This window comes from Poecilia latipinna, unplaced genomic scaffold (genome assembly GCF_001443285.1).
Source record: "Poecilia latipinna isolate Pla-1442-1.1 unplaced genomic scaffold, P_latipinna-1.0 Scaffold2484, whole genome shotgun sequence".
Lineage (NCBI taxonomy): Eukaryota > Metazoa > Chordata > Actinopteri > Cyprinodontiformes > Poeciliidae > Poecilia > Poecilia latipinna.
Window position 1 is genome coordinate 1 of NW_015115100.1, and position 12,408 is coordinate 12,408.

Sequence of the window (12,408 nt, forward strand, 5' to 3'; positions counted from 1 at the left end):
GTGCCATCAAAATTAGTTTGTGTGTGTGCTTTCAGAGGGGTGTGTGTGTAATATATACACCCCCCTACTGTCCTATTTCCAGTCGTCTGTCCACACATAACAACTGTCAGTATCCAGCGAGATATGAAGCTGAAAACAAGGATGACGAAGAGCAACGATCAGTTGGATATTACTGTTGGGTTTGACACGGACTATGGTGGATTTAGCATCACCTTAAGGATCTAAACTGTACCTTCGCATTTTCTATGGTAGGTGCATATGCTATGATGTTGTCCATCCAGTGAACTCAGTGGGTTGTCTTGTAAAACTTTGTTTTTTTATATTTCATTGGGATTCAGCTTGCTCATCCAAGAATATAAGAATCTCTTATTGCAAGACAAGGTTTAAAAGCAATTTTGTTTTCAACTTGAATATATCTTTTATGGAGTTTATTTATTTATTTATTTATTTATTTATTTATTTATTTATTTATTTTGCAAGGGAATACATATGTGAGTTGGTTATGGTCAGCAGCTAAAGATAGAGCACTTAAAAATTAAGACTTGAGAAACAGAAAAATAAATAAGAGATGCATTTGTCTTGTTACTACCCAACATGCAGCTGTACTGAACGCTTGCTTTTATATTCAATATGCCAGAAATATGTTTTCTTATCTGATGGGAATTGAACAGAGCATTGCCTATGTGAAACCAGACCACAGTGGAATTTGATAGAAACAGTGCAACTTTTATACTCTCTACATGAATAAACATTACATTTTTGAAGTGATACAGGTTATAATTTTTTTAACCTGAAACCTGTTTGATTATTCTAGCTGTTTCCTAACCCATATATTTGTTTTCTATTCCCGCTTAACCCATGCTCTCATGGACATCCAGCAGTTGCGGGGTAAGAGGCAGGGCACAGTTCTTACAAAATCATGCCCACAGGAAAATTGTCTCATAACTAATGTAGTTCAAAATGCAGATACAGGGAGAAAGAGTGAGTGTTTTGTTATCTAAACCATAAGAAATAATGTATAATTACATTTATTTGACAAGACAAAAAAAATCTTTGTTCTCAAGAAACTGATGAACCAAAATTAGTCAAACCACAAACTGAAACACTGTTGGATGCATCTGTAGGCGAGTAAACTTTTAGGAAGCAAATGAGCGGTTGGCTTTGATAATGTGAATTTGTTTGCACTTCTAGAAAATGTCCCATTTTCTAGAAGGTACTTTTAAACCTTAATATTTTAAACATTATGTGAAGATTGTATTCCCTTTGGGGAGAAATATAAAGTTGATGGGTCAAACATAGCAGTGTGGATCACTGAGGCATGTGTGCAGATATATTGTCTATTTGGAAAACTTAATATGTGGGCCTTTTCTGACAGTACCCTTTCATTTGGCACCTAATGCTGTCAAAGGAGGGCATTTCAGCTGTGAACTGAAGTTAATCTTGTGGCGGATTTTAAGAATTTAATCTGTGCCTTCACATATCAGACTTTTAATGTAAAAGCCTTTATGCTGGTTTCAACCCATTTCTCCTGTCTTTTTCATGACTTCCTAGAAGCCAGATGTTGGTGAGATCTCAATCTCAATGTTTTGTCTACACTAAACTGTCTGTCATAAAGTCGTTAGTTGGGTCATAACGTCATTACCTTTCTGGTCTTTTACCATTGCAAATACCGAAATGATCAGAAAAGTCAGGTGAGCTATTGCACCTGGATTTACTGAAAAAGACCACAAGGTCATGCAGCAGCTTTACCAAAACCCTAAAATAGTTTTTCATTAGATCTTGAACTTGCAACACCTACTAGTCCCTTGTTGTGATTTTTTTATTATTATTTTGTGTCTGGGTTATTTTAGTTGTTTTTTGATTTGTTTGTGTTTTTTGTGTGTTTTTTTTTTGGGGGGGGGGGGGGGCGGGGGGTATTTTCTGCATGTACAATACAAGGCTATTTAAATAAATTTGACTTGAATCAGAAGTCATTCCTGCTTGAAGGTCACTCTGGGTAAGGCCCTCCTACCACCATGTTACAATTCTTCAGTGTAAGGTGGCCTTCCAGTTCACCTTAATGCATTTCTCAGATCAAAACTGAATTTCTCAGAGATACTTTCTCAGAGATACAATCATCAAGTCATTGTGTCATTTGTGCATATAAAAAAAAACAGGTAGAAAATTCTTCTGTACATTCGTGCAAGGCAAAAGAAAATAACTTGATCTATGGTGGTCTGCGAAACACAGAGAAGGATTTAGGTTAAAATGTTTGAGCAAATTGCAATCTAGTTGGAAATATGCAAAGCAAAGAGGAAAAAGGAAAAAAAAACAGGAAAACCAACAAACCCTGCTGAATATGTGACTCTACAAGAAACTAAATTATTGTTGCAATAATTACCATCCACTCATTTAAAAGTACAGCAGGTGCTGAAAGCAATCTTTCAGCTATTCAGCAGTGCAAAACCACAAATTATTGTTGAAGAGTGAGATGGCATTATGCACCTTCCCTGTGTGGTCCCTCAGCCTTCTCCCCTCCTGCTGCTCTCCTCGGGCCTTCTCCCCTCCTGCTGCCCCCTCTGCTGGGGTTAGTGGGCATAGTTGACCCTGGTTAAAATTCAACTTTCTCAACAATAGCATGGTTAGTCATGTCCTTAGGGGCCTGGTTGTGCAGGGAAAGGATACTCAAGTTCCAATAATAATAATAATAATAATAATAATAATAATAATAATAATAATAATACATATCTTAAGTTACCCAAACAAGATTAAGAATCTCTCTCTTGAGGGTGTAAAAATAATTCTGACATTGAGATGAAATGTTGAGTTTATTTAAGCAAACAAAGGAGAGCCATGAGAAATGGTTCAAACTGATGATTTTTAGTGACTGTACTGTGCTGCCTCGTTTTATAAATAGCCATGAAGGCACTTGGGAGCTGAAGTGATCCATTTCTGTTGTTATCAAGTTGTCCGTTTCTATTGTTTCTTAGCTTGTATACTCAGTTGCACAGCATCTCAAGAGCTACTTTGTTACTGTAATCTCTTAGTGCAGCAGGTCTGGACTCCAGAGACACCAGTATAGCATCCTTACCTTTTACTGTAGAGCCATGACGTGAATAGCGTTTGGTTTGATATTTACTCAAATTGGGGTCTTCCTTGATGTCATAATATATTGATATTATTTTTTACATTTTCTTCAGCTTAATGAGAAACATCCAACACAATATATGTAACATACATGCCACCTGTTTGCCACCAGTGCTAATAACAGAAAATTTGGCATTCTATAATGAATTTTGGGGATTTCAAAAAACATTATTTCAAATGATAGAAAAAGCTTTCTATGCCTGGTATTTCTTTTGTTGCTCTCCATTTGACTTCTTTACTAATTAATTAACAGACTCTGCGCAACGTGTCTTCATAATCATGGAGAAGAACTCAAAAATAAATGAGTGTTCAATTGGCCTAAATCTGAGAAAAATATGATAATCCTGGATAACTATATGATAATTTATAAGAATATCCAGTTGCTTGAAAGAAAAATATAAAGGAATTCTTAGGATAATTTCAGAGGTTTGCGTTGCATAGTATATATTATGTGACAGGTGATCCAATCATTGAAAGTAGCCTAACAACTGCTGTGCCTTCTTAAACATGCTACATTTCCATATAAAACACTCTGTTACTCATCCATGTTATTACAGATGGTGCCTTTTGAATGAAGCACTTACAACAAGATTGAAAGGATGTAAAAGAATGAGTCTTTAGTTTATATCACATCAGTCCAAATAAAAATAGCGCCGGTTCAGAAAAGCATTGTGCTTTTTTTCATCATTAATTTGCAATGATTATGTTGCAGTTTTGGGTGCACCCAGTCCAAAGCTTGAGAGTTTGTCTAGCTGTTGTGGAAGAATAAATTAACGAATTAATTAATGATGGAACCATTGTTAATGAGATGATGACAGAGTTTAGCAACCATAACATAATGACTTCCTGTCTAGTATTACGTAAGAACACCTAGTCTCCATTCCGAAATCTGGAGGTGTCCTGTGGTTTCTGCAACCTTGACATTAGGAAATAATGACATCCTTGTGGATTAGGATCACTTCCTAAAAATGCAACCAAGAACAATATGTTTGGTATTCTAGGTCAGGCAATAACTTCAGAACATTTTATATGTTGAGTCATTCACAGGCATCTGTTACAGAGGATCCTCAGCTCTACATTTTGGAGCTGACCACAAAAAAGTGGAGTACTGTTGCAATATTGGAGGAATAAGTGAGTAATGGGGCCACAAACAATATTTTTGAGTGGTGGCATACTCTGAATTATTCTGCTTCTGATATCCTCCAATTTTTTTAAAGAAAATTTGGAGAGATGTGGCTGCTGGTGCTCCTGGAGCCACTGTGTGAAATGGAAGGTGTTGAATCTTTTACTAAATATTGAAAAACATAACTAAAAATAATAATAAGAAGAAAACAAAACCGAAGTTTGAAGTTCTTGATAACAATTACATTATTTTTTCAGTATCAAGAATTGCTTTAGGCTTTTATCAACTTACACCGGTTTAAACCTTTGGATTAACTGTAGCGTTGTCTTTTGTAATAGGCATCAAGACTTAGTCCCATTTTAATTGCTTTCGCAAAGGTCAGGAAGAGGAGACTGGACATGTTAAAGTCAGAGCTCTTAAAGAGAAACAGATTAATTGGAAGTTAAAAACACAGAGGGGTATACTTCTGTCAATGTATGAAGTCAATTTCCCCCTGTTGGTTGACTACTTCATGAACAGGGTGTGCAAAAATAGTATATCTTCTGAAAATAAAATAAATAAATTCAATTCTAACTCTATAGTACTGTTTGAATAACACTGACCATTGCAAATATGATCTGTGGCATTCTAATTACTTTAATCAACACATATTGAACCTGGTTAGGAAATAAAATAAAATAAAACAAAATAAGAATGTTCACATGATACTTAATGTCTTAATAGGTTCAACCTAAAAAAAAAAACAGACAGTAAAAGACGGATTCCACTGAGTTGCACAGGAAATCATCTTTACAATATGGATAATTAGATGGTCCCTACGTCCACAAATATAATCTTGCACAAACACAATTTTGGTCAATATTTCTCACTTACAATAGCATACAAGGCACCTTTAGCTTGAATTTGAATAATAAACCTTAGGTTTAGTTTTTCTGTTTTATCTTTAGTTCTTGATTTTTATTTTTATTTTTCCATATTTCAAAGGAGCATTTTAAATTTGCCAAATAAATCTACACAGTTTCCCTCTAGGAGAAAAGTATTCCGATTCAATTTCCGACCTTTATCCCCCCTTCAACATGTGCGCGCGATTCTCTCCTCGACCACAGGGGGCGATGTCTCCCGGTCTGTGAACGCTGAAGTTTTACAGGAACCTCTGACGTGTCAAATCATCGCCATTTTCCTGTACAGGAGGAAACGCCTTAAGGGAAGAAAACATATCGAGCGAGTGAGTTGAAACAATTTAGAACAAAACTAAATGTTTAATCTTCTGTAAAATCTTACTGTAGGCTGTAGTTATGCAGGCAGAGCTGTTTGTACAAGCTAAATAAAACTGCTTCAAGTGCTTGCGGTAACAACACATTCAGAAGCAGAGTAACTTACTGCTAGGAGAGCTAGTTTCTCTCGACGATGCTGTCCTTAGCTTCGTATCTTCCCCTCATGTTATATGCTAGGTTGTTAAAATATATAATAGCGTGAATTGTTTTAAATACTATCTAGTTGGAGTGCTTCCTTTGGCGTTATTGTACCGCAGCATACTATTGTGGGTGTTTGTTTAGGTAGGTGGGCAACTTTTCGCACCGCACCCTGAACAGTCAGCTGTAAAAGCTGCTGCAGCCTGCGTGGTTTATTGGATGGGAAATTAAGGATCCATAAATGGCCCCAGGTGACACATAATCCCCACGAAGCAAATACTACTGTAAATGTTTTGGATTGTCAGCTTACATCCATGTTAATCGATAAAATGTATTGCACAGTTTTCTTTTCTTTTTTTTAAACCCTAACTATGTGGGACTATTTAAAGAGAAGTTAAAGCAAATCTTCAGTTGAACCATTCACAACCATGTATGTCTGTACAATAACTTACTCTGAAACAAATTAAGAAATTACTAACACCATTCGTGTAATTTTAGTTTTTTATTTGACTGTCTGTGGGGATTTATTTACCACATTTATTAAAAATAAAATTGTTGAATTTGTTCCACAGAAGCTTCACTACACTATTTGTCTACAGGTCACATGAAGAAGTAGGATGATCACATACAATGGTGTGAATGTGTTTTTCCCCTTTCTGATTTCCTATTGTTTTGGCTTGTTTGTCACACTTCAGCATTTCAGAACATCAAACCAATTTAAATAATATTAGTCAGAGAGAACACATGTCAACACAAAGTTCTGTTTTTTAAATAAAGGTGTTTTACTATTAAAAGAGGAAAAAGTCTAAACCTGCATGGCTCTGTGTGAAAGTCCCCCTAACCTAATAACTAGTTGGGGCACTCTACCAGTAACTGTATTCATTTGATCTTGAAACTTCCAATGAGTAATTTCCAGTGCCATAGAGGATTTTTTTTTGCCCACTCATCTTTGCAGAATTGTAATTTAGCCACACTGCAGCATTTTTGTTCATGGGTGACCGTTTTAAGGTCATGCTACAGCATACCAATAGAATTTGGATCACAACTTTGACTAGGCCTGTGTGGTACACAGTAGAATTCATGATTTCATTTATCACAGCCAGTCTTCCTGGCCCTGAATCAACACAGCAGCCCCAGGCAATCACACTACCACCAACACATTTTACTCTTGGCATGATATTCATTTTCTGAAATGAAGGTTTGAATTATTTTTTTCTCCCTCAATATTAAACACTTTTACTTAAAAACTGAATTTTGTGTTTACTTGTATTATCTTTGACTTTATTACTGACGTGTGACAAACATACAAAACAAAGGGGAATCAGGAAGGGCATCAACACTTTTTCACACCAGAAAAATACATTAAATAAAACAAGATTAAAGCAGTATTTCATCGTTTAGAGTATTTCATTGGCTGGAGATTGTAATTAGTTAAGAATTTATATCCTTATCTTTTTCTGTGTGCAAAGGTTGTTTATCCAAGAGTCTAATAAAAATGTATACTGAAAATGTTTTATGCCACTAACAACATGAATGAATAAAGTGTTGTAAATTACATTTATTTTGCTTGTCTTAAACTTTTTTATTTTGGGTATCTAATAACTGTTTTTTTTTTTTTTTAGTTTATCTTAATATTTCCACGTAGTTTTACGTTTTCTTTTTCTTTTTCACTCAACAGTTTGTTTGGAAACAGCTGACTTTGAGATTTCTATGTCTGATAAAGGCACCAATTGGAGATTGGTGTTGCCAACATTGCATTAGAGATATAGATTGCTACATTTACTCTCTTCCGATGGGTGTGGAAAAATTATTGCGGTTTTACAGTGAATGGATACACAATCGCCACAAGAGAAAAATATTTCAGACATGTCTGCATTCGCAAACACAAAGCAAATCTTAAGAATTTAATTTCAATAAATCAAGATATTTCGTCCACATTATCAAAACTTCTCATGGTACTATATTGAGCACCTATTTGTTGCTTCATTGCTCACCAGTTGTTTCTGTTTATCCTCAGATTTGGCGGATTTATCGCACCGTTTTTCTCCTGAAGTGATTTTCTTTTCCCATCACCGGCAGCCATGGGGAACATGTTTGCGGGGCTCTTTAAAATGTTTGGGAAGAAGGAGATGAGGATACTAATGGTGGGCTTGGATGCTGCAGGAAAGACAACTATTTTGTACAAGCTTAAACTTGGAGAGATTGTGACAACCATTCCAACAATAGGTGGGTCACATAGCTGGACAGGCAATTAGACAGATTTCTAATTGCCTGCTAAAACTTGTTGGTTAAAATGCCATTTTTATTTTTTTTTTTTTTTTTTTTTGCTTTCTTCCTTAGGTTTCAATGTAGAGACAGTAGAGTATAAAAACATCAGTTTCACAGTATGGGATGTTGGCGGTCAAGACAAAATCCGACCACTGTGGCGTCATTATTTTCAGAATACACAGGGTAATTTTTGATCACTTTTATATTTCATTGTTGGACCAACTGCTGTGGAAAAATGCTCATCACTCTTTTCTGTCTTTTTTTTTTTTAATATACATTTAGGTCTGATTTTTGTCGTGGATAGCAATGACAGGGAGCGATGTGCTGAAGCTCGGGAAGAGCTCTTGAGGATGTTGGCTGAAGACGAACTGCGTGATGCTGTGCTTTTAGTGTTTGCTAACAAACAAGTAAGTAACAAAAGCCTTAAAAATGCCATTTTCTTTGTTAGCCCTCTCTTTTTTTTTCTAGGTGCTAGCTTTTAAAATGTTCCTCCCTGATTTGATTACAGGACCTTCCAAATGCCATGAATGCTGCAGAGTTGACTGACAAGTTGAACCTTCACTCCCTGCGTAACAGAAACTGGTACATCCAGGCAACCTGTGCCACTACTGGAGACGGTCTCTATGAAGGACTTGACTGGCTGTCTAATCAGCTCAAAAACCATTAATGGCTAGAGCATTTAAGAAATTACTCTGTTCCACCCAATCCCTCATGTTTTCTCCTTTCTAAGTAAAACTGAATCAACCCCATACTGGAGACCGTCCCTCTGCTCAGCTTTGATCTCCTATACATAGGCCAGTGGTGGGGTTTTTCCTAATCTTGTAAAGCTTTTGTTAGTACACTTTATTTTATGTAAATGTAAATAATTTTTGGTAATAGGGATCTTATTGTACTGACTTTTCTTGGCTGTTGGGTGGCTTTAACTTTGACAAAGAAATTAAGAGACGAAATTTACCAGAATATTTTGGCCCCAGAAACTCAACACAATCAAAAGGCCTCAGTTAGGTAATGTAGGGACTGATCAGAGGGGAGGTAGAGTGTGTTGAAATAAACCGAATTATACTGATGCACTACTTGAAACTGCTGCAGTAACATGTAACAAATCTTGAATTTAAACAGAACACTGGCATTAACCATTTGTACTGACATTGCTCTCGTCTGTGAACACTCACCAGCTTTTTGTAAAAAATTTGATGGAAGTGAACATACTGCAGTGATCGCACACTATCTGTATAATGGTGTCAGGTGGGCACTGGATCGGTTTTGATTTTTCTATTTAGGAGTCTCAGGTTGATCATATGTAGCTTTTTCAGAGCAAGCACGTCTACTGGGTGTTTATATCTTTACCCAGACGAGAAACTCCTTGCCTACTGAGTACTTATCCCATTAACTCTATAATCATTTATCTGTGAGTGTACTGTGTGAAATATATTGAGCTGTTTGGTGCCACAGTTTAAGGTTCTAGGCAGCTGATCGCATGCTCGATTCTTCTTGGTTTGGGGAAATAGCATTTTGAAAGCAATACCAAAATCAGCTGCATCAATGTGCCACCATCTTTGATGTAAACAAAAAGCCAAACAAATGCCTTTATTTTTCCAAGATTTGTCTTAAAAAATGTTGGCGTTTCCTTCTGTTGTTGGTGCATTATGTTATTTTTGATTTCTAATTGCCTAAATGTTCTAATATTGCAATAAGTCTGTCGATGTTGATGTTTGTCAAGATTTGTGGAGGGTTGCGGTCACACATTGCAATAAAAGTGACCGGCTACAAAATGATTCTGGAGTTTTATTGTACTACACATTCAAAACTGAATTGTAAAGCTTTCAATAACCGTCACTTAAATAATTGCATATTCAGTCATTTTTTGTGAAATAGGATTCTTAGCTGAAAAGTATGTATTTTTATTTAGGAGGTATGAGTTACCCTAATTTCCTTAAAATCCAGTGAAACCAACTGGCAAAGTCTTAGTTGTTAAATGGATTTAAGCAATGTACGATTTGATCTTGGCTTAAATACAGCTCTGTGAGTGCCTCAGTGGTTTGTTAGAATAATTTAGGAGTAAAGGCATCACGAAGACCAAGGAACATGAAAATGGATAGAAAATATGAACTTCAAACCTGCTGAGGCATGGACATCCGACTAAACAGAGGCCAGGCAAGAAGGGCATCAAGCACTTGGCTTGAGTTGAGAATTTGTAAACAGAACCAGTTACAATGGAAAGGTTTAGATCAATATTCATTTTAGAATGGCTCATACAATCAAAGCACTAACCCAAATCTAATTGAGAATCTATCACAATACTTTAACTGGTAGTGTGAAATCTTAAATGTGTATGACTATTTTTGCAAGGTACTTCCAACAGATTAATACAAAATCCTTGTAATGCCAATCTTAACTGTTACACTTAACAGTTAATACTTAAGAAAAAAATGTGGAAAAACCTCAAAATCATCATGAAATGAGGAGGAAATACAATTCCCATCAGTGATGACCCACCCACTGTCGAGGTTAAGGCAGTAATGTGAAGAGCACACCCTGCTTCACTTTGTGTAAGGGTGGCAGTCTAGCATTCTTGCAGGTTGATTAGGCTGCCATGGTTAATGCAGCCAAGCCTATAAAACATGGCAGGAGAGCGTGGTAGTGGTGGAAGGCGTAGTAGTTTGAGCCTCAAGTCCCTCATAGGGTGGCTTTGTCTGGCCTCTGCTCCCGCTGCTTCATCAGCTTGGTTCGTGTGTGGCAGCAGAACGGTACTCAGTCATAAAAAAAGACCAGTCTGGTATTTGGCACTCTTCTTAATGAACATCTTGCTCTTTTGTGTGTTTGTGTGTGTGTGTACCCCCCAGGTATCAGCATGCAATATCTCCTCTTTCAAACCCATTCAAGGCAAATGCAAGCACTACACTCTTGAGTGAAGAGCATTCCACTAGTATCATACAGCATCAAAAAGAATCAGTCGAAGCCATTTCAACTAAAAACCTAAAATTGGTTTATTAATTATATCCTAATACAATATGCTTTATAATTTATGAAATTAAAACTGCATCCACATTACAATACTATGTTTCAATGAGAAGGGAAAAGTGTTAGCTAATGTATGTTAGAAAAAATTATAAGCTGAACTTTCGCCTCATAGGAATTTTTTTTTTTGGGAAAAATCAAAGCCAAAAAGGTTTTGGACAAACAAGCAAAACAGATACACCCAGTTGTGAATTTAATGACAAACTGCTTTGGAAACAAAAAGAGCTCATCACCAAAATTCAATAGAAACACCAAACATGAGGAACTAGTAGTATGATATAAAGCTCAACGTAAGAAGCATCACAATTTTCCTGGCGGTCCATAATCCAGGAGGTCCCAAAACGCTGCGTGTGCACTATGCATCTCTGGTTTTGGTGGGGGAGCGCGGGACATTAGTCGTCCGAGTCTGTGTCGTGGCGTCTCCTGTGGCTTTGTGTGGCACCAGCGGGGGCCTTCTTGTGGAAGGCAGAGTTACTGCGGGCTGGAGACCCCCCGTCAGAAGAGTCTGTGTCGTGCCTCTGCCGTCGATGACGGGGGCGGGAAGGCTGTTGCTCGGCCTTTGCTCCCTCCCTTGAATGGCTGTCATGGGGTCTGGCTCCACTCTGACTGTGGTATGATGGATTATGATGATGGTGGTCCTTTCTGTGTCTGAAAAGTAAAAGGAAACAATCAATGAGTGTGGGTGTGGTGGGGCATCCGATAAGACGTAGCACACACCACTGGGGCATCAGCGACTGCATGGTGTTTTATGGGGGACATGCACAAAAAGAAAAAAGGCTGCTTTAAAACCTATCAATAGTTTGTATTTGCACCTCTCAATCTGTAAGTAAATTGTATTTATATACATCACCTTTCGCAAATAAAAATCACAAAGTGCTTCCCAGATAAACTAAAAACAATGACGCCCTCCATCTGAAGCTAATTCTATTGTCATTCTCACAAATGACTTCCTACAACTCCTGGAGGCATCGTAAATCCTAAATATAAGAAAATACCAAAATTGAAAAAATACATTTGCAAGGAAACAAAATGTAGAACGGTGTCCCAGCGCCATCTAGTGGTGATCTACTATTTTGCATCACTGGTGTTAACTCGTATAGGAAACATGGAGACAGTACAAAGAAATGATGCGTTTGAGTAGAAAGCCTTTGATGTCATTGCAATGAATGTATACATGGACATTAGAGTGCTGCCACTGCTAATTTTTAAAAACATAACAGTAAATGCAGGTAGTTCTGTACAAAAACATAATGTAAAAGAAAATCCCATGAAGAGAATGTGAATAAAGGAATTTATATATATATATATATATAAATATATATATATTTTTTTTACATTTTCTTGGTTTTCCAGTGAGTGTCGAGCTAATACAAAAAAACAAACAAAAAAAACAAAAAAACAATGGATGTACTCAAAAAAAGGATCCCTAATTCTAACACACTATGCTCAGTCTTTGTTGTC

General features: G+C 36.7%; 2 protein-coding genes across 3 annotated transcripts in view; one reads left to right on the plus strand and one right to left on the minus strand.

Moving 5' to 3' along the window:
• The first annotated feature begins 101 nt into the window (after positions 1–101).
• Positions 102–9,704, plus strand: LOC106937999 (ADP-ribosylation factor 1-like). Of its 2 annotated transcripts, none has more exons than XM_015019809.1 (5): positions 102–248; positions 7,679–7,887; positions 8,002–8,112; positions 8,212–8,336; positions 8,438–9,704. In XM_015019809.1, exons 2-5 carry the CDS (start codon positions 7,743–7,745, stop codon positions 8,594–8,596), a joined length of 540 nt encoding a protein of 179 aa, XP_014875295.1. In that variant the 5' UTR covers positions 102–248; positions 7,679–7,742; the 3' UTR covers positions 8,597–9,704. The 2 variants fall into 2 exon arrangements, with proteins under 2 accessions (XP_014875295.1, XP_014875294.1); XM_015019808.1 differs by lacking the exon at positions 102–248 and adding an exon at positions 5,356–5,474.
• Positions 9,705–10,896: 1,192 nt separating this feature from the next.
• Positions 10,897–12,408, minus strand: part of cunh1orf35 (chromosome unknown C1orf35 homolog) — a 10,083-nt gene continuing 8,571 nt past the window's right edge. The window contains exon 8 of the mRNA XM_015019805.1: positions 10,897–11,595. Within this exon, the coding sequence (XP_014875291.1) occupies positions 11,340–11,595 (256 nt within the window). The 3' untranslated portion in view covers positions 10,897–11,339. The remainder of the gene's footprint in view (positions 11,596–12,408) is intronic.

What these genes read in the sequence shown, in the direction of transcription:
- LOC106937999 (XM_015019809.1), top strand. Translation starts at nt 7,743, where the DNA reads ATGGGGAACATGTTTGCGGGGCTCTTTAAAATGTTTGGGAAGAAGGAG. An exon ending in GACAACCATTCCAACAATAG is followed by an intron (nt 7,888 to 8,001) that starts GTGGGTCACATA and finishes TTTCTTCCTTAG; the next exon opens with GTTTCAATGTAGAGACAGTA. An exon ending in TTATTTTCAGAATACACAGG is followed by an intron (nt 8,113 to 8,211) that starts GTAATTTTTGAT and finishes ATATACATTTAG; the next exon opens with GTCTGATTTTTGTCGTGGAT.